Genomic DNA, 23,161 nt, shown 5'->3' on the forward strand with positions numbered 1-23,161 from the left:
CTCGTATGTTTTAACCTCATTGCTGTACACCCTCAATTCATACCTGTGGGTGGCTGTCCCAAATGATGTTTAACTTTAAGCCTGCTTATCCTGTGGAGCAGGGTAGGTGATACTGAGATGAGTAGCTGAAGGTGAGATTTTCAGCTGAAAAGTCCTGAGGTAGACTCAGGGCCCAGGAGGCCATGTGAAAACTGGCATTGTGAGGGGAAAGCAATGGTGGGTAATCTGAGATGCTGGGTGTTAACAGCAGAGCTTCTGCCAAAGCAGGGGGAGAGAGAGAGAGAGAGGAAGATGTTGCTTCAGGCGCTGTTCTGGTCCGGCCTGGGTCCCACAGCAGATGTACTGGGTGTCCGTGTCTCTCATCAGAAGATTCTAGCTGAAAGAAAGGAGAGACTTTGTATTAAAGGGCAGACACAGATGAAGGGCTGGTAGCAAGTGCTCAGGAATGTTAGTTATATTCTCTTATCTCGTTCCAGGTTTTTCTTTGATCCCTACTTGTCAGGACAGGGCTAGGGGCCACAGAAGTACAAGGGGAAATAAGGCGACTAAAAATAGATGAGCCGCTGGGAGAGGGCTGGGAATGTACACAGTGGGTGGCTGCCCTTTTCCTTCCCTCTCACTCTCTGTCCCTTCTTCCTTTGTCCCCATCTTCCTGCAAATTGAACGCCTACTATGTGCCCAGCACAGATGCTAGAGATGGAGTGCTGGGTAAGATGGACAAGATCTCTGGGCCTCACATTCTAATGGGAAAGACGGATGGTAAACCAGTAAACAGAGGAATAAACATGAAAAGTGAAAACAGAGGACGTGACAGAGACGGACCGAAATGGGCTTGCAAGGGCACACCTACCCCGTAGTCTTCCCTGAGGTCAGTCAAATGGGGACCTGCTCTTGGTTTAATGCTTTGCTGTCACTATCTTGAAATTCTTAGGAATGTTTTTAACAAGGGGCCTTGCATTTTCATTTTGTGTTGGAACTGGTCCTGCCTAAGGGGGCAGGGGCAACGGGGCAGAACAACCGGGGTACGCTGAGGCGTGAGTGAGTCACCCCGTATACGCAGTTGTTTTTTAATGCAGCGGTTGATAAATGATGAAGCAGAGCGGCTTGTAGAATTCCTTTCTTTGAGGAGTTGTAAAAACGGCATAAGCCCTGCTCTTTTGCGATGTGTAACTGTGTTGTTTTGCTTAGTAGCAAGGACACGGGCATTGTTCTTGAGGGACCTGTCTACAAATCCTTTCTAAGTATGGAGAACTTCAAGGAGGATCAGGGAATCCATGTGACATTGAATTTTTTTCTTTCCTAGTTGTTACATAAAAGTTTTATGAAGAAACCACTTTTCACCCTTTCAACAGCATGCACTGAACTTCACAAAAACCCGTCAGTGAGAGGCTAAAATGATCCCAAGAGCTGCGAGGAAGTCTCCCCACCCCAGTGCACCTTGCCTGTTCCTGCAGAGTACACGTCCCTACCAGGACTGCAGCAAACTGCTATCCAGGAAAGGAGGAAAGTGTTTCTGAAGACAGGCCCATATTGAAAAATAAATTCACGATGAGGTCGATTCTGCCCTTTGAGAAGTGTCTGGGTAAAAGGAAACCATATGATTTGAAATGGTTGTTTGCTTGCCATGATGAGGAGTATAATACATTCCTTCTGGAAACAGAAGTCCTAGTTGCTTTTGCAGACTGCATTTCAAGCAAGCAGTTCCAGGAGTAATGGGTGTGGGTTATTAAATGTTAACTTGAATCTGAGGTAGGTCAGATCAGTGTTTCAGTACAATGCCCTTATCATTTTAGGAACTTGCCTCTCCCTGGTGAGAAGGGCAGGGGGAATGCAGAAGAGTGCAAAGGTTTTTTTAAGTGCATGCTCATACTCAGTTAGGTGCTTTGTTGGCCAATGAAACAAATGTTTCCTGACTTTCTTACCTTTAGAGATATTTTCTTCCACATTGTTTTATGTGCACTAGGTATGCAGATACTTCTTATTTTTCCACCAGTTGTTTTCTTGTGCAGGGGGCGGGGGGGGGGTGTTGTTTTTATTTCTCTTCATCTAGGTAGATTTGAAGCACATACCATGATGGAAGAAAGATTCCCAGACAGAGGTTGAGGGGAAGCAGCTACAGACAATTATAGAAATCATGTTAGGAAAAAAAATTACGTCTTCAAGAAACTCCACCTCTTATCTGGGTGGAGAAACAATTAGAGAACAATACAAGACAGTATATAATCAAGTGCTAAATTGTGCGGTACGATAATGAGTGCTATAGGGATTCAGAGAAAGGGAGCCTAAGACTATAGAACAATTCACAGCGTTTTGTGCTGACAGACAATCCCACTGCCAGGGAGAGATGTCTGCCTTTTCTTTGAGAGTTGATTGTGACGCTCATAGGGCCCACTTTGTGAATCTATCATTAATGGGCAAGATCAGGTCTTTTGTATGTTCGATTGCATGTGGGTTATGATGGAGCCTGGACAAATGGGAGGTAGAAACCAATAACTTAGAGCAAGTCCGCCCGTCCTGGCGAGCATGCCACCAGGCTGGTCTCTGCATGACAAGCACCCACTCCAGTCTCCCTGACAACAATTCCTGCAGAGTTGAAAGCCATTAAGGGGTGGATCTCTCCAGTGATAGCCTACATTTTCCGAGGGATAAATCTTTTCTGCCACAGAGGTTGGCAGATGAATTTTGGTCCTTCCTGCCTCTAACCCTTCACACTTTTCACAGAGCAGCTCAAAGGCTAGTAGCAGCTGGTGGGAATGGTAAATATTTCTGGTAGAGTGTGAGGCAGTGGGTGGAAATCTCTCCCAATTTATAATGAAACATCACCTTCTCAGTGTGAAGGGTTAAAACCAGTCAGACTGTGAATGTTTGTAGCTTTCAGCTATTCCCCAGGAAGCGTGATACCTGGAGAATTTGAAAGCTCCTGACATACCCGTGGGTCCTAAAAGGGAAATTCTCCACCAGGTAAATATGGGCCATTTTTCTTGATGGGTGGAGGTAAGAATAAAAAGCTGCACTGGAGTCGAACCAGTGCGAGCAATCAGCTTGACTCGATATGCAATTCCAGCTCCAATCAAAGAATGTTGGTGAATGGAGACCTGTTTAGCCTGTCTGTCAGCAGCATGTTAAACTTCCTCATCACCTGTCATTGACGCTGATTCAGTCGAACATGTTTGTCAAGCATGGTTTGTAATTCACGTGACCTCACAAGAGGCCAATCTCCTTTCTGCCTTGGGTTGGTCCTTCCCTTTACTAAGTGTGGAGCAAGCCCATGGTTGCCCAGCAGGCATTACTACTACCAGATTTTAATGCACTTTTTAAGAAATAATAAGTTCTTTTTTGAAAGGAATTCTTTTTTACCTCAATGGGTAAAAAAAAATGATTGGAGAAAGAATATTTCATGTTTATGGTCAAAACCAGCATTTCTGGTTTTCTTTTTTTTAAGTCAAGGCCTGATAGTCGTTGAGTGGAACAAGGCTTTGAAAAAGCATCTTGCAATCTGGACCTTCCTGTCCCAGCCCTTTTGGCCATGAACATGAAGATCATTAGCTGGCAAATGATGATGATAATAATAGCTAATATTTCTTGAGCCCTTACTTTCATGTACACATACCATGGGTTCTCATAATCCTCACAACCATTATGCTCCTCATATTATTGGTATAGAAGTAAGTCATAAAGGAGAGAAACTTTCCACGTCACAGTAGCTAGAAAAGTAATAGAAGTGGGCTCCATTCCATGCAATTTAAAGGCAAATTCACGTACTTGACTGTCATGCTATTCTACACAACATGGCTTGGTTTGGCAGGTTTTGGCGCGCTATAGAAAAATCTCTTGTAAACCTGAATACAGTCGGGGGCACAAACACCCAGGCCCAGAAATCCACGGGCAGTGCAAGCTGCTTCTGTGTGAGCAATGTTGATTAAGCAATGCCTTGTTTTTCTTAGGTGGATGTATTAGGAAGTCTGCTTGCCTTTGTAGTGAATACATGGTCTAAAGTCTCCAACCTCCAAGAATGTGGCAGCTCGTAGCTGGTTAAGGTAATAGTTCCCTACGTTTTGCACATACCAGATGACAGAACTTGGATCAAGGAAACTCTCTATGAACAAAAAAGACAAAGTTGAAAATCTTTCCAAAGGAGTTGATTAAATATACATGGAGGCTAGATAACTACTTCTAATCACTTATTCAGGGTCAGTGAAGTCACTGGTTTGATCCTGTTTACACGGTGAAAGAAGGTTATTCCCAGGTCAGCCAATCAAAGCCTACCACATACTTAAACAACACCACCACTATGGTAAAAGTCAGATGTCCCCAGTTATTAGCTGAGTTGCTAAACTCGCATCAGTTCTTCCCACATATGCCTTTAACACCTCATTTTCTGTGTAAACAAATGCAATGACTTTTCATACTCAATGAGCAAAAACCATTAAGTATTGACTTTCCTTCAGTTGGGTGTATCACAGAGATTTTCCTTAAGGCTTCAAGTAGAAACAGAGATATTATTCAACATATCATATTTCTGGAAGGATTACTACTGATTTTTATTAGATACATAAGTTGAATTGCTCTAAGCCCGTTTTTATTATCCTTACAGGATTGGATCTGTCAAGTGTTTACTTTCACAACTTTTAAATGCCTTTCGTGGTATGGCAGGAATGGGTGTGAAACTCATTTCTAAGGAACTTGTCTTAACACTGGTGTGGTCTAGCCGCGCCCTGAGAGGTTTAGGGTCTAGGCAGTCTTGTAACAGCCGAAGTGGAAAACTAGCTAAAAAAAAAAAAAAAAAAAAAAGCTGAAGCTCCCTTACAAATGAAATGGCCAATTAGCTGGGGTGAAAAGAAAAAGTCTAAGTGCTTATTTCACTAACTCACCATTTTCAAGTCATTATCAGGACAAGCAGAACTTACTCCAGTCTGATTTTTGATGAATGAGAGTTGTCATTGTAATTACTTGGTTTGATGCGGGTTGTCCAGGACACCTGAGGGTTTGTAGCAGTATCAGCTAGAACCAGCATCTGGCAGCATCAAGACCAGCTTTAAATCCATCCCTTTCTTTGGGGCTCCTCTTGTCCTGAATAATAATGAGATGGCTTTCCAAATTCTTGGGACCATGCTGTCAATAAAAATGTCACTAACAGGAAAGAATATCTCATGAAGACCTCAGTGTTGCCTCACTTGTGAAGAAAGTCATTAAACACCTTAGAAAAGATACCCCGTGGGGTAGTGGTTTTCTTACACAAATGAGAGCTCTTCCTGGGGCATTTTCAACCAGCTGCCTTTTACCTCCTCCCTCTAAGACTTGCCAAAGAAGCTTGTATGTAGCCAATAACTCACTCTTGTCTGGCTGTGTTTTCTTGTCTCTGGGGCTGAAGAGAGTAATCAGCTTGAATCTTGGAGGAATTCCCAGTTAATGCCAAAAAGCAAGCAACCAATTCAACCTGTTGGTAAAGTATAGGACATGAGGAGGAATGATGGTTAGCTTGCTTACCTCATGCTTTGGATTAAACTCCACTTTCATTTGCCAAATGTAAAATTAGATTCCATGCCCCAAATGTATACATTTGTTTAAAAATTTTTAAAATGTATTGGTCTTCGAGAGAGAGAGAAACATCAATTTGTTGTTCTACTTATTTATGCATTCATTGTCTGATTCTCGTATGTGGCCTGATCAGGGAATGATCCCGCAACCTTGCCACATCAGGACAACGCTTCCCCCAATTGCATACCTGGCCACGGCCCGTGTATTCATTTTTTAATTTTTCATACACTCAGTATCTCTTATTATTATGTTATTTTTCTGGGTCTAACCTGAACCAAATCTGTGAACCATTCAATAAACATTTATTGGGTACTGATTAGGTGCAAGGCACTGTGGAGGGTTAAAGATGGCTGGCCAAAACTTCTACATGCCTTCCATTGTGAAGTGGGATCTTTGCCCCCTCCCCTTGAATCTGGGCAGGTTTTGGGACTGATTGACCAATAGAATATGGGAGAAGTGCTGCTGTGCCTGTTTTAGAGCCCAGCCCTCAACTTTCACTTTCTGTGTCTTAGAGCTCTCTCTCTCTCACTCTCTCTCTCTCTCTCTCTCTCTCTCTCTTTCTCAGAGCTGAGCTGCTATGCAGGAAGTCCTGCTGCTCTGAGGTTGCTCAGAGACCACAAGTAGGCACTCTGGCCATGGTCCCAGCTAAGCCCAGGTTCCAGACATGTGAGTGAAGCTGTTTTGAACATTTCAGACAAGCCCACCTGACAGCTGAATACATCGCTGTGTGGAGAGAAAGTTCACCTTCCTGAGCCCAGCCCAAATTCCCAATACACAAAATAATAAGATATAATGATTGCTATTTTAAGCCACCCAACAAACCAATGTCAGAATAAATGTTTTGCTAAAATTTGAACTCTGACGCTGCTTTGAAAAATTGAAGTGACAAATAAGCTGATGTGGGTAAAGAGCTGGCACATAGAAAACACACTCAGCAAGAGGGAGCTTCAGTAAGTATTACTGTATTATCCCAACTATTCTCCTTGTTCTTTGCATTTCCTCTTGGTTCCATGGTCCGCATCACTGCCAGAATCAACTTCCCAAAGCACAGTCATATGCTTAACATGGCAGAGACTGCTAGTGGTCAATAACAAATCCTCTCTCCTTCCTCAGTAATAGGACCTTTGAATATTGTTTGGGTGTATGGAAGCACGAACTACATTTCCCAGCCAGCCATGCAGGTGAGTGGGGCCACACAACCAGGTTTGGCCAATGGTAGGTAAGCAGAAGTGGCTGCGCTCCTTCCAGGAGGTATCCACCAAGAGAAAGCCATGCCCTTATCCTTTGGGCTGCCTGGAGTATAAATATGGTGCCTGGAGCCCATTCAGCAAGGGTCACATCCTTGGTGCGTCAGGAATAAACCTAGAAGGAGTGTGGGATCCTGGCTCAACCATGGACCTTCCTCAGCAGCCTGGACTCTTATATCTAGATCTTTACATGAAAGAAAAAAACCCTGTAGATGTAATTTCATCTTCAAAAATTATTGGCAAATGTAGCTCTACCTAATTTTGACTAAAAAACCTACCAGATATTAGGTGTATACTATAAGATGACTAGAATGGGGCTTCTGCTCTTCCGGAGTTCAGTCTTTAGGGAAGATGGGAATGAATAGAATAGTGACGGGCTATAGAGTGGATGGGACAAATATTTATTCCACAATTTCTGTGTACCAGGGACACATTTCATTCACCTTGTTTCACAATGGTCCTGTAAAAACAATAATTGATGATGCATTTTAAGGAGGAGGAAGACTCAGAAAGTTTAAGTCTCTCATTTAGGGTCATGCTAGTAAGAGGTGAGCCCCAAGCACACACCTCTCTCTTCCAGCTCTAGTCCTTCACCATTTCTGCCACATCACATTGCAATAAGGAGGTTGTTATTGAGGTTCAGTCAGTGAGGTTAACCTCATACATGGAACTTTGAAAAATGAGTAGATATATGAAAAACACCAAAGAGAAGGGACTTCCCTAAAGGAAGGACAGAACGAGCAGAAGCGTTACAGCACAGGCATGACATTTGGGGAACATGGCAAATCCTACGGGACAGCTAGAAAACTGGGTGGGGTCTGATGATGAAGTGCTTTGAACTTGAACTTTCTCTGCTTTTTATCATGCTTTTTGACTTCCTCTTCTTCTTGTGCATGCTTTGATATTTTTCTCCCATATATGATGATGACTGTAGTACTCTTGGTGTCAGTCAGGACCTTAGAGCTAGCTGCTGTTACAACACTCTCCAAATCTAGATTGCTTAACACAGTAAAGGTTGGTTTCCTCCTCTTGCAAAGCCTGAGACAGTCATCAGAGGAGCAAGGGAGTAAGCGTGTGTGTCATAGAGGGGAGGAGGATTCTAGTATAAGCAGTGACTCAGTTTACTTTGACTATATCTCATGTATGGCACCACAACAACCCAAGGCCTCCTTGGAGTTCTTGTTAGCTTCTTTGCATTCACCTGGCTGACAAGTGATGAGAAAGCGTGGAGGACTACGTGGTGTTTCATGACCCGGCCTGAAAAGCAGTATCTGTCACCTCTGTCCACATCCCATAGACAAGGCTGAGTAACACGGTCCCAACTCAACTGTATAGAAATAAAAAATGGGAGTAGGGACCTCCGGCCAGTCTCAGCCACACTGGTTGAACTTCTTCATGGAGATGAGATAGGTGTTTATGAAATAATATGTATAAAATCACTCTATAAAATTCTTGGTTTATACTTTACATCTGGTTTATATTCCTTCATGTTCACATGTCCAAATCTTACTTATTTTCAAATGTCATTTTCCCCATGAAGACGTTTTGCATTCTACCTTCCTCTCTTCTCATACCTCACTAGCTGATTATCTCTGTCTTCTAACCCTTCATTGCACTATTTGAATTTTTAAATTTGCTATGTACATCTTTTATCTCTCAAGGAGTCTGGCACAGTCAGACTATATTGCTGGCACAGTTTCTTGCATATACAGGGTGGGGCAAAAGTAGGTTTATAGTTGTGAGTATGCAGAACAGTTTATACTTGTGTTATTGTTTATTAATCATTGTATTATTTTCTGTATGAACAACTATAAACTTACTTTTGCTCCAATCTGTATAATGTGCAAGTTTTGATTGGTATGTTAGATATATTAGATAAATAATTGATATATTAGAATTAAAAGAGCAACGAAAAAATTCAACCTCTAGGGTAACTGGCATATTCCCCTCCTGGCCCCCCACCAAATGTACTTGAGTCTCTTGTTATTTTTCTCCCAACTTGCTTTATAAAAATTTCATAATGTTGAACCAAGCATGAAAATGAATATCAAAATTATACAAATTGATCATAAACATTGGTTGGTTTATTAGGTATCTAGCCAAGAGACAAAGTAGGGACTGTAGATAATGACACCCATAGTAAACTGCACAGGCATCTCTCATTGGCTTTGTCTTTCTCTTACTAGCAGTCTCTTGGCTGCTTGAGGGACTGGGAAGGAGAGTCTAGGTTGCTTATAGTAAAGACATCATAAGGGGCTTTGGAAATAGTGATAACTGGGGTTCTCTTGACTGCCTTGATGGAGCGCCTGAGGTGGCAAGGAGATGATGCTGTCAGAAGGAAGCCTTTGCTTTCCTACTGACCCTCTTTTGGGGGCAGCTATGGTGGGTTTTGAATGTTCACAGTGAAAAATAACTCACCTCCCACTGTACAGCATGAAATGTATTTTCTGGTCTTAAGAAATCCAACATAGATTCTGGAATACCCCAATTCTTCTAATTCCATGTGAAGGATAAATTAAGTGAAAAAACACTCACTTTCCAAAAATTACTTTACCAAAATAATTTACAATATAGTGTTTTAAGTAACAAGGTCATTTTTTGTACTTAGACTGTGATACTTTTTACAAATACTCGGTTCAACATACATCACTTTGAGAACTCTTGTATCACATCAACCCTCACACTTACTTGGGGTAGGTACTGGTTGGACTTTGGAAGGTAGCAAGTCTGACTTCTAGTCCCCCTCTGATTCTTCCTGCTTTTAAATAAAATCACTGGCCTCACTTACTCTTTTCCATTTTATTTTCCCATTAGGTAAGAGCGTGGCTCAGATGGATGTGCTGGAGGAAATGCACCAGGAAATCCCAACTGGGGAGCAATCAGTCACTGTTAATGCTCATAAGTATCAAAGCTACTTGAAGAAATACAGCTACTTACAAATGGGCCATAAAGTTGAATTCATGAAGCAGTTCCTTCTCCATGGGCAATTTCTTGGTGCTGAAGAACTGGAATTGCATGCAGACTATGAGCGTCAGAACTCCACATGGCAGTTAACACACTTTAAAGAACAGGTATTGAATTTTAGTTGAGTGGAGCATCATCTTTTTCAATTCCAGGGACAGCTTGTTAAATCATAAAATACTTTGAGATATGAAGCTCTTGTCTCTGAGAGATCCTTTTTTCTTTTAAAATCAACATCTATGAAATACTATGTGAAGGAGTTGACAACGTTAAAAACCAGAGGATATTTAGTGACTAGCTTCAAGTTGATATTAAACCTTTTAAAAATCAATGATAAATGTTATAAAAAATGGGATTTGATATTTAGGGAGTCTAGGGCCATACCACCCTGAACGTGCCTGATCTCATCTGATATTTAGGGAGCATCTGCTTAACCATGTAACCTGTGGATAGAGTAATTTGAATCTGGTTGATTATGAGAGGAAATTAAAATAACACAAATCATTTGATGAAACCATCCTCATAGAATTCTAATTTAACTCAAATAATAAGTATTTTAATGGTTCTCTTGTGTGCTTATTTTTAGTCTCTTATTCTCTAAGTTGCAAGAGAGCTGCTTTCATGCATGTGAAATGCAGTTCTCTCCTTCTAAAAACTTAACACAATGCTTATCCATTTGATTTGCTTGCATTTGCGTGTTCATTAATATAATTGAAACATGTAGCTTCCCCCAAGTTTTCACAGGCTTATTCCCAATTAACTGTTGGCATTTTCTCACATTACATGTTAGTATAACTGAGTTAGCCCAATTTCTTTGTGAAATAAGAGGAAGTTGAGCAGAGGAAGGGAAGGGAAGTTTCTGCCAGTTCAGTACTGGTTTATAGGACTCGAGTGATATGGACTCAAGAAAGAGGGGTCCTCCAACAGGCAGTGGATAAGACTCTTTATCAGCTGGGCCCCAAACTGCAAATCAAAGGAGGTTCATGATGTCCTAAGTATGTTCTGTGTATTTCCAAGGTATTTTTATTGATTCATAGTAATGATGTAGTAGAAAGACCTATGAACTTGGAAGGAGAAAATAGAGGTTCCAGTCCTCATGTAGCCACTTTTGAGTGCTGTGATCTTACACGAGTGAGTTAATCTGAGTGTATTTCTTCATAGGGCTATGGTAGAGATATAAATGCAATAATGATGCAGTTAATCAGTACATGTTTGTTGTGTGAATACATGATTTTTTTGTGGGGGCGTCAAAGACAGGAAATAAAATGCATGAAGGAGATGGCTGGCCGGGTAGCTCAGTTCTGTGGAGTGTCATCCCGATATGCTAAGGTTGTGGGTCTGATACCTAGTTTGGGCACGTACAAGAATTAACCGAAGGAGATTTAAATAGAGGTAACTTCAAGTCAAATAAAATATTTAAAGTCATATTTTTATCTGTAAACATTAATGTGAGGATATCTGACTGAAAAGAATATGAGAACCCCCTACTTTTATTTTTGCTTCTTGCATATTATACTTGTTTTTCCATATTTGAACCAGATTTGTTATATAAGCAAAATGAATGCAATAAATTCATAGCAGTTCAGGAAAGTTTCATTTTAAAAACTCCAGTTGTTATTTTGATGACACTAAGTGAAGATAATTTGGTTGACAAATTAGGCAGGCACCCATTTCTCATAGTAGCTGTATTCTTTTTTTATTTTATATTGCTGTCCCATTATATATATATATATATGGTTTTGAGAGGGGTCGACTCAAACAAGTGGTGAGATGGAAGCTCTGTCCTCACTCACCTGTACGGAAGGATGGATCTACAGGGCTTGCTATGGGAGGAGCAGTAATAGGTCACAGGGATCCCAGGTCACGGAAGGAACGGTACCACGTGTCAGAACTGGGTCTGTCCAAGGAAAACCTCATGTCACCAAGACAGCTCACCCTGTGAACTAGATTTTCCTGAACAGTAAGTAACCGCGTCCTTATGTATATCTGAAGTTGTTGAAAATCTTTATTGGAATCAGCCCATACTTTTGGAGGAGCTGTGCTTGCCAAGGAGAGGTTGTGCAATGTCAAGGGTAAAAAGCTGAGCTTTCTGTTGGGCGGTTTCGCCCCTACCCTGGAAAGCTTCACTAGCCTGACATATTTTTCACACAGATAAGTTACAGATTAAACAAGGGTTGAATTCAGTTAAGTAATTTGTTTGAGGTCTCAAAATACTGAACAATCTGTTTCATATTTTATCTATTTCGGTACCTTGCAGACACAGTATAAATGAGATAATTCCTCACTATATGTATTTTGCAAACAAGGAAATCTCTCCTTTTGTTTAAGCTCAATTAGAATATACAATTAAAAATGTGTTTTGCAACCTGCCTGTGAACTGTGGCGAAGAGCATTTAAAGGGGAGTTGAGAAGGAGGCTTGCTGAAAGTTGTAGGGGAAAACTTTGTTATTTACACAAGTATCTTCTAAAATTATTCTAGCTATAATTAATTAATAATTGATTATATTTATATTTGTTAATAGTTGTTAATAATTAATAGACAACCACTCACTTCACATTTTTGGCCTTTCTAAGTACTAACGTATCTTTTTCGCTTCATTTTTTTCAAGTAACTATTCCACATACAGTTCATTTGAATTAAATATTTATCCTGGAGAAAAATGCCCAGAGGAAGGTAGAGGTTAATAGTAGACAAACAATGATAAATTAAGTGGCAAGATTATCATGGGTTCTTCAGAAATTCACACTCTGTTCTTGAATCTGGGGATTATTTGTAGGAGCAGTTTTCTTCTTTTTTCTAATTTTCATTTTATTTGCTAAGTGTGTTTGCCTCAGATATACAGAAGCAGAAGCTGTTGAATCCTAAAGCTGGTAGCTCTCGATTATTGTTTCACAACAGATGAGGAATGTGAATGGGTGCAGATCAGCAAGACTGGGAACTGTAATGAAGACTTGAGGTGGAGAGAAAAGGAAAAGATGAAAACCATAGGCACTCGATTATCAGGAATTTTAAAAAGCTAAAATGGAGCATGGAAAAGAAAAGGATTAGAAAGGCCTGCTTAAAAATTAAAACTAAGACTGCCCACTCAAGAAATCGCTGTGCTCATTGTTTCAAGGAATTCCCACATGGAAACTTGGTTGAGAGAAGACATCATCAGAGCAGCACTGAGGCAAGTGAAGTGAAATTATCTTCAATTACAGATTTCAGTTTCTGTGCAGGGTCCCCCGCCTCCTGTGGGCAGGTGGGAGTGAGGGTGTATGGAGGTCCCCTTCCTTGTAAATAGAACTCTGCATTCAAATGGGAGCTGCAGCTGAGTCAATTTGGAGGTAACTGAAATGTTTACATCTCAGACCAGTTGTGTTAGTCGGGGTTCTCCAGAGAAACAGAACACATAACATGTATGTGTGTGTATACACACACATAATTACACATAGAGCCATGAAGAGATTTATTAAAGGAATTGGCTCACCCAGTTATGGAGGAAGGCCATTGGTGTGAGTCTTGGAGTTCAGAGGCCCAAACAAGAAGCTATGATGTCTAAGGGCAGAAGATGAATGTCCCAGCTCAAGAAAAGAGAGAAGAAAATTCACTCATTCTCTGCCCTTTTGTTCTCTTCAGATCTGCAGCTTTTGAATGACGCCTCTCCACATGGGTGAGGGTGAATCTTCCTTAGTCCACTGATTCAAATGCTAATCACTTCCAAAGCAACCTCACAGGCACACCCAGAAATAATGTTTTACCAACCATTTAGGCATCCCTTAGCCCAATCCAATTGACACATAAGAGAATCATCACACCAGCGAAGTTTGATGAAATAATGCTAAATGCTTTGAAAAAGAAGGGGGCCAATGGTGTAACAAGAGCTAAGAAGTCTCCTTCAGGAGAAAGAGCTCCTGAACCCTTGGGTCCCGGGCTGGGAATGCCAAAGACAGACTCCAAAGGTAAAGAAACCATTTTTTCATGAGCCTGAGAGCCTGGTATTCCAGCCATTTGTTTTTGAAGAGTTGGAAATAAAAAATTTTGTTTCAGGAGCATAGATGTTGGAGTTGGAAAGATCTGATGTTAAGACTCGGTTAACTGTAAACTTGAGTAAATTTCCTCCTGTGATTTTTTGAGTTTCTGCTTTGGAAAGTGGGAGGATTAGTAACTTCATCGTAAGGTTGTTGAGTGGCTTCAAAGAGAAAATTTATGTAAGGCACTTAGTTGGTGCGTAATTGTCACTATTGGTATAAAAGTAAAAACTTCATTCTTGCTCTGGTGTGACTCTGCTAACCACCAGCTGTGGGGCCTCAGGCCAGTGAGGTCAGCTCTTTGGGTCTTGGTTTCCTCATCAGGAAAGAAGACCAGGTTGATCTACTCTAGTTTTTTTTTTTTGAGTGGGGAATCTGAAGCTTGCAGATTCAGGGGAATTGCCCGGGGATCTTGTTTGAGGGCAGACCCTGATTCAATAGGTCTGTGATGGGGTCAGAGCTTGCATTACCAAAGAGTTCCCAGGTGCTGCTGGTGCATGGGCCTCGCTTTGCCTGGCCAGGGCCATCCATCATCTGTAGCATTGAACCTGCAATGATTCTATAGAACAACAAACCAAAGTTAGACCCCTGAGGCTCTGAGAAAATAAGATGATGTACTTTTAAAAAAAAAAGATTTTTATTTATCTTTAGAGGGGAAGGGAAGGAGAGAAATATCAATGTATGGTTGCCTCTCGTGAGTCCCCTGTTGGGAACTGGCCTGCAACCCAGGCATGTGCCCTGACTGGGAATCGAACCGAGATCAGGTGGTTCGTAGGCCCATGCTCAATCCACTGAGCTATGCCAGCCAGGGCAGATGATGTACTTTTTAATGAACGGTGAGCATGGCAGAGAAAAATTGAGGCTGCCTGAGGGGGTGAAGGGGATTAGGCCCATGGAGACTGGAGTAAGTGACTGACTCCTATCAGAAGGGAAGACACCAGGAATAGAGTTGGGAGTAGGAGTGGAACAAAACCAAAGAGAGTTGAGCAAGACAAATTGCATCTAATTCCCTATTGTGTTTTGTCCCTGATTGGGACTCAGCAAAACAATGCAAACCCCATATTCTTTAATAATTTCCAAAGGGAGGCACTGTGAAACTTCACTGTTTCTGAATTTAATCCATTATAGAGTCCTATACTTAGTGAAATTATAACAATTCAACAAATGATATAATTGCCCTAAATACTGCTTTTAATATAATTATGTGTAACTCATTGGAACATACTGTTACATTCTATAATTATGACATATAATGTTATCATAAATCTCCTTATCAAATGCATACAAGTAATGCAGTTTATGTGCTACTCAGGTATCAGTATTTCCATCTGACAACATTCAGATTTTTGAAACGAATAGAAATGCAAATGTATTTTTCAGACAGCTAAGGGTAGTGGATGAAATGTAAGTAAGAGAGAAGATGGAGGTCATTGTTTCTTAAAGTGAGGCCTGCATATCACCTGCTTCAGAATCCCCTGGCACTAGTTGAAATGCAGGTTCATGGACTCCCTGCAGCTCTTACTGAATTGGAATCAACAGGACAGGAAATCTGAATTTTTATCAAGCATCCCTGGGGCAGTCTTATGCACCCTAAACTTTGAGACTTCCTGACCTGGATTTTGTCCCTCTGCAGACATCATCTAGACACCAAGCGAGGGTAAGTCTGGGGGAAGAGAGGGACCCTTACGATCTCTGTACCCAGCTGTCTGCAAGACGCCTGCATTTCTACACCCTCTAGGCCCCTCTCACTCAGGATGTCTTATATCTCACACCCGCCCCACCGCCTCCCTTGCTCACCGTCATCCCATCCAGGTTCCCATGCGAGAGACCTGGGCATTGACCCGACCCCGCATTCTACACATTTCATCAATTATTGAATCTGGTCAATTTCATCTCCAGAGTCATTCTCAGAATATCTCCTCCCCACTGCTTCTGTCTTCTGCTGCCGTAGATCATGACTTTCATCATTTAATTATGATCCAGTATTTATCTACTTAGCAGTACTATGTTGTTAGAAGGTGTAAGTTCTCAGGAGAAAAAGAAGTGGGGAGGAGGTAAGGGAAGTGTTGGGGGTTTGGGGTAGCAGAAAGGAGTCACGTGACTGCCAGGCTTGAAAGATTGCTCTGGCTGCTGCACTGAAGGTAGACTGAAGAAGTCAGAGGCAGAAGCAGTGAGAATGGTTAGGATTCTGTCGAAATATTCCAGGCAAAAGATGATACTGGCTTCTACCAGACTAGTCACAGTGTTGAGAAGTCATTGGACTCTGGCCATAGCGTGGAGGTAGAACCAACAAGAGCATTTGCTGATGGAAGGGATGTAGAGTGTGGGAGAAAGGGAGTAGTCAAGGGTGATGGGAAGGTCATTGAAAGAGGAGTGGGTTTGTGGTGTAGGTAGGGGAAGAGATTAGAAGCTGTTTTGGAATTGTTTGGTCCATCATCTGTCACTGGGCCATTCAGTGGTCTCTTGATTTTCATGCCTTAAGCCTTATCCTTCCATCAGGGGTCTGACAGAGTATGCTATATAAAATGCAAAAAAAAAGAAAAATTCTATTCCCCTGCATGAGACCCATTAGTGGTTCTCTGTTATATGCAAGGCAAAGTTTGAGAGTATGGGATACAAGAGCCTGCCTCCTGCCTGTATCTCTAGTTTTCTAGCTTTGCCCTGATACTGATGTGTTAGTAATTGTCCAGCATGGAATATCACTCTGTTCCACCTTTGTTCATGCCACACCCAAAGCTCAGAGTTCTCTTGCCCACTTGTTCCTTGATTGCAAACCTGTGTCTCATTTATCATTTAATTCCCAACACTATACAGTGAACTAGACAAAAAATACTGGTGTTTCCTCGTGGAGGAGAATCATAATTACCTCTATTTCACAGAAGAAGAAATTGAGGTTCAGAAAAGCAATGGAACTTGAACTGAACCTAAATTGATTAGCCCAAGGCCACAAAGTTGAGCACAGATCCCAAAGCACTCTGTTTTTCCTACGCCGTGCAAAACTGACTACATTTTTGCCTTGAGCCAGATCTGCCAGGATCCCCTTTTTTCCAGGGGCCAAGCTGGCTATAATTTAACTGCCACATCTATATTTATACATCTCTCATAACTGAAATACTTCCAGCAAGGAATTCTTTTTGGTTATCAGGCGAACTCTGGCGTGGCCTGCACTTCTCCACCCCCCCTCCCTGGCTGAAAGATGAAGCAAAAGTCTACAAAACGATAACACACACACATGCCATGTAAGTGCACATGCACGAATTTCCTTCCTACTGGAGAGATCCTGGACTATGTGATTTCTCTTAAAGCTATCTGGGAAGCTATCCTTTTTTATAATAAAAATATAATAAGAAATATTATAGGAAAATATAATAAGAAATATTATAGAGTATCACCTAATCTATGAACATAAAATAGTTTTCATCTTGCATATTTTTTCTATCTTTGCGTATATTATATTATGAGGTTAGATTATGCAAGATCTGTCCAGAAAAAGTCCGGCCATTGTTAATAAAATGAGAATGGTTTGCGTGACATCAGTGTAACCTGGCAGCCAAACAGGTGGACTGGAATGTGCATGCGTGAACAATGACTTCACCGTACTAGTCAGTGGGGATGGTAGATGCTGTTGAGTGAGCATGTGTACTGTGTGGACATCACATTCAAAACGACGGAGCAAGTAGTGCAATAAATCTGCATCAAGTTCTGCATTGAGTTTGTACATTCCTCCACGGAAACTATTCCGATGATTCAGAAGGCTTTCAGGGATGATGCAAGAAGTGCAATGCAAATAAAAGTGTGGCACAAATGCTTCAAAGGTGGTTGAAAATCTGTTGAAAGTGATCCACGTTCTGGAATACCTGCAACATGCAGAACACCTGAGAATGTTGAACATGTACGGGTTGCAGTCTGCAAAGATTGGCGACTGACGGTAGGAGAACTAACAGCTGATCTGGGGCTTCCAAAAGTACTGTGTCTGAGATTTTGACACAGGATCTTGGCATGAAACGTGTCATGGCAAAACTTGTTCCGTCATTCAGGAAAAGATGACAGGGCAGCTGATGGTGTTTCTAACAAAGGATCTTGCAGACTGTTTTGAACAGTGGAAGAGACACTGGGAGAACTGTGTGAGGTCCCAAGGTGCCTACTTTAAGGGGACTGAAGTGTCATTTTCCTAGGTACAATGTTTCTTGTATCTTGTGTCTTCTATAAATGTCTTTATTTTTTAGAGTGCATGGCCAGATACTTTTTGGACACACCTCATATGTGTAATAATAAAGGTATATTTTTACTTAATATTTCAATAGAGCAGTTTTTTATTCTATACATTCTTTATCATTTTAAATCTCTGCATTATATCCAAGCCCATAGATTTGCCAAAATTTAGCTATTGCATTACATTTTTGAGAATTTCTCACTATTACCATCATTACTGGGTATACCCTCTATGTATTCAAAAAAATTGTTTCTCTCTTTGGATGATTTCCTTAGGACAGGCTCCCAGAACTAAAGTGCACAATTTTTCATGACTATGATATACAATGGGAAAAAGCATTTCCAGGGAACTTTTCCGACTGAGAGGCTAGCCTGTGTTTTCAGGGCTGTCTGCAAGAGACATGCCCCCAAAGGACTTACTTCAGACTTAGAAACCTCTTTCCCTAGGGCCCTGCAAGAGAACCTAGTACCCGGAACATGGGGGGCTTCCAGGGGAGGGTGGGGCCTGTTCTGTCCTCAAGAAGCCGAGTGTCTGGAGACATTTCCCTCTGGAAGATAAGTGTCACTGTCTTTACCCCCTGACTTTAAGTGGGGCTAAGAGGGGAGGAGCCCAAGCTCCGTTCAGGGGAGCTCAGGATTGCTCAGGAGAGCAGCTCACCTCTTAGCCATGGGCAGGTATCCAGGTTCCCCCTTCGGAAGATGGCCGGCTCCACTAAAGTTTGATGGCTGATAAATACAGACATAGGTAAGAGTTGCTTTACAGTTAGTTGTGAGTGTGGGAAACACAGTTTATTCTTATATTATTATTTATTAATTATTGCATTATTTTCCATATGAACAACCTAGAACTCACTTTTGCCTACCCCTGCATTGCTTCCAGAATGTCAGCAACACTGAAATGTGATGTTTTTCCTCTCACTTCTAGCTTACAGCATGATTAGAAAAGGCAATATATGTGCAGTAATAGCAGCTAACAATAACCAAGTGTCTATTCTATTATCTCCTTCCCATGGAAATGCTATAATTATCATGCATCCCATTTTATAGGCAAGGAAGCTGAGTCTTGCAGAGGTTAGGTGTCTCACCCTGGGGGCACGCGCAGCCAGTAAGCAGCAGAGCCAGGAAGTGGGGACTCCAGTTGAGGCAGAGACCACAGAGAAGAAAACCACTGCACCATAATTTTAATAGTTTTATTGACATGATTTTATCTGGAATGTTAAGATTTTTATCCAATAGGTCTTCAACAATGTTTTGTTAGAGACCAATTATAAAATGTGGTCCTTCAACACAAAACCCAAAGGTGGGGGTTTCACCTCGTTACTGGATCTAGACAAGGCAGAAGCCACAATACTCCTGTCAGGAATCTTGTTTTTTATCAAGTCTAGCTTCTGAGAACTTTGCAGACCCATGAGAGATGAAAACCAGGGACTTTTCAAAGTGTGATTGCTTACTTTTCAATTTCCATCTTTCAAGTAGTCTTAATACCTCCTGGGACAAATAGAGTTTACTGTGGAAATGTCTTTTATGGTGCAGTTTAAAGATGGGTATCTTGTACCTTCATTTACAAATGCATTGTCAACAAGTTGCATGTATTCATTCAACTTGCCCAAATAAAGGCCAGAAAAGGCTCAGAAATAGATTCTTGGCAATATTTTTTTTTGAGGCAAGGAGTTAAAAAGCTGGTGGATACATCATCCTGGATTAAAAAATGAATCAAACAAAAGAGCATGAGGCAATTTTGGGGGCAAGGGACATGTTAATTATCTTGATTGTGGCAATGGTTTCATGGGTATATACATAAATTCAATTTTATTAAATTGTACATTTTAAATAGCTACAGTTTAATGCATGTCTATTATACCTCAGTAAAGCTGTAAAACCAATAAACAAAACATCAGGTCAAGCTACATGTTCATTTATCCAACTCATTAAGTAAGTTGAGGTTTTTTACCCTTGAATTTCACAAAGCTCATCCAAAAATGGGCAAGGACAAATTAATTTGAAAATCACAAATCACTTTAAATGGACCTAGTATTATATCGAGGTAAAGACTACAGAACTTGAGAATTATACAAAATTTTGTTAAACTGTGACAATGTAAGGGGAGCTAGATAGATCTGTGCTCCTAGAACTGAGGCCCCATTTCAAGTAAATTTTGTTTCTGGCTGCTCTTGACTCACATCTGCCCTTGTATTCACTGTATAAAATCAGAGTTAAGCAGAGATGCTGTAAAATCAGCAATAGATTCACTGAGTTGTGGAAAAGAGAGGAATATTAAAAGGTTATGGCTCATATGTCCCTGTCTTTGGGAAAATATATAAGTGTTGGGGTTAAACATTCTCTTTATATTTCCATCCTCAAGCTAAATATTATACTTAGCTCTTCTATATCGATGAAGTTAGTGGCACAAAAAATATTTGGTGAATCTGGCTTTCTACTGGGAAAAAGAAGATCTGTGAAAAGACAGTGTTCTGTGACTCACTAATTTACCTTCATCTGTGAGTGGTTACACTCAAGGCAAAACCACTTAATTTTCAGGAATTACAAATGCCAATGAATACATTAGTCATAAATTTTTTAAAAATTGTATTTGTTTATTTTTAGACAGAGGGGAAGGGAAGGAGAAGGAGAGGGAGAGAAACATCAAAGTGTGGTTGCTTCTCAGGTGCCCCCTATTGGGGACCTGGCCTGCAATCCAGGATATGCCCTGACTGGGAATCGAACAGTGGCAACCATTTGCTTCAGAGTTGGCACTCAATCCATTGAGCCACACAAGCCAGAGCTATAGGGTAAATTTTCTAATACATGCACTAGGCTATTATTAATTCTTTATCTTGATATAACTATTTATATTTCTTTGGGTAGAGGCCTTTGGTTGGTTCTACTTTAAAATCTCAGAAAAGGAGATGTGCCTGAGTTTAGAGAAAAAGCATAAATATTTCTTCCATAGCTTTTATAAGTGAACTCCTGATTTTAGTTAGAAACCCAGAGTAGTGATGAGAAATTAACCCATATGTCTGTCTACTTCTTGACAATTTTGTGATGAAACAAATAACCTATCCTTTTTATACAAGCTTAAGATGGGCTGCTGATCACAGCTTGATTAGTTTAACCAGTGATCATCTCAGAGACTGATTAGTTTAACAACTAAGGTGGAAAATACAAAGAAGCAGCCAAAATGGGGAGACAAAGAAATAGACCCCATATGAAAGAACAAGAGAATTCTCCAGAAGAAGAACTAGATGAAATGGAGGCAAGCAATTTATGAGATAGAGAGTTTAGAATAATGATTATAAGGATACTAAAAGAATGAAAAAAGACATAGAAACTATAAAAAGGATCAGTTGGAAATAAAGAATGCAATATCTGATATAAATAATACATTAGAAGGAATAAACAGTACATTAGATGAAGCAGAGGATTGCATCAGTGATTTGGAATATAAGGTGGAAAAAAACAAACAAACACCCAGGCAGATCAAAAAAAGAAAAAGAAAAAAAGAAGAGTCTAAAATATGATATAAAAGATCAGTGAATTCAAGAGCTGGTCTTTGAAAAGATAAACAAAACTGAAAAATCTTTAACCAGACTCATCAAGAGAAAAAGGAAAAAGACCTAAATAAATAAAATCAGATATGAAGGAGGAGAAATAACAACTGTCACCAAAGAAATACAAAGGACTGTAAGCAAATATTATGAACAATTATACACTCCCAAACTGGACAACCTGGATGAAATAGATAAATTCCTAGAAACATAGAAACTTCCAAAAATAATCAGGAAGAATCAGAGAATCTGAATAGACAGATTATACCCAATGAAACTGAAGCAGTAATAAAAAAGACTACCAATAAACACACACTCAGGATCTGACAGCTTCACAGGTGAATTTTACCAAACATTCCAAGAACTAACACCTCTTCTTCTCAAACTATTTCATAATATTCAACAGAAGAGAAGGCTCCCAGACTCCTTTCATGAGGTCAGCATTATCCTGTTGTTTGAGGGATAAGACACTACCAAGAAAGAAAATCATAGGCCAATATCACTGGTGAACACAGATGCTAAAATCCTCAACAAAATATTTGCAAACTGAATACAACAATGCAGCAAAAAGATCACACAGCAGGATTAAGTGGGATTTATTCTGGGAGTGCAAAGTTGGTACATTTGCAAATCATTAAATGTGATTCACCACATAAAAAAATGAGTGATAAAAAACATAATCATATCAATAGTTGCAGAAAAAGCATTTGATAAAATCCAGCACTTATTTATAATAAAAACTCTAAGCAAAATGTAAATGAGGGGAACATACCTAAACATAATAAAGGGCATATATGACAAACCCATTGCTAGCATCATACTCAACAGTTCTGTAAGTGTTCCCCTTAAGATCAGGAACAAGGCAGAAATGCCTGCTTTCACCTCTCTTACTCAACATAGTACTGGAAGTCCTAGCCACAGCAATCAGACAAGAAGAAAAAATAAAAGCATACAAATTGGAAAGAAAGATGCAAAACTGTATTTGAAGATGACATGATACTGTACGTAGAGATCCCCAAATATTCCACCAAGAAACTGCTAGAACTGATAAATGAATTCAACAAAGTAGCAGGATACAAAATTTTTTGCATTATTAATATATTTTATTGATTATGCTATTACAGTTATCTCATTGTCTCCACTTTATTTTTCTCTGCCCTGCACACCCCCTCCTACCTGCATTCCCTCCCGCCCCTGCTTTAGTTCATGTCTGTGCATCAAATATATAAATTCTTTGGCTTCTACATTTCTTATACTATTCTTAACCTCACCCTGTCTATCTTCTACCTACCATTTATGGTACTTATTCTCTGTAGCTTTTCCCCCTCTCTCCCCACCCCCTTCCCCACTGATAACCCTCCATGTGATCTCCATTTCTGTGATTCTGTTCCTGTTCTAGTTGTTTGCTTAGTTTCTTTTTGTTTTTGTTTTAGGTTCAGCTGTTAATAACTGTGAGTTTGTTGTCACTTTACTGTTCATATTTTTTATCTTTTTTTAGATAAGTCCTTTTAACATTTCATATAATAAGGGCTTGATGATGATGATGATGATGATGAACTCCTTGAACTTGACCTTATCTGGGAAGCACTTTATCTGCCCTTCCATTCTAAGTGAAAGCTTTGCTGGACAGAACAATTTTGGATGTAT

The 23,161-nt window shown here is 40.3% G+C and overlaps 1 protein-coding gene across 1 annotated transcript in view; it reads left to right on the top strand.

Moving 5' to 3' along the window:
• The window catches only part of LOC118985155 (uncharacterized), a 47,810-nt gene extending 37,742 nt beyond the window's left edge, over positions 1 to 10,068 (top strand). Inside the window, exon 4 of the mRNA XM_037043467.1 lies at positions 9,600 to 10,068. Within this exon, the coding sequence (XP_036899362.1) occupies positions 9,600 to 9,874 (275 nt within the window). The 3' untranslated portion in view covers positions 9,875 to 10,068. The remainder of the gene's footprint in view (positions 1 to 9,599) is intronic.
• The last annotated feature ends 13,093 nt before the right edge of the window (positions 10,069 to 23,161 follow it).

This window comes from Sturnira hondurensis, unplaced genomic scaffold (genome assembly GCF_014824575.4).
Source record: "Sturnira hondurensis isolate 20B ecotype Veracruz unplaced genomic scaffold, ASM1482457v3 Scaffold0004136, whole genome shotgun sequence".
NCBI lineage: Eukaryota > Metazoa > Chordata > Mammalia > Chiroptera > Phyllostomidae > Sturnira > Sturnira hondurensis.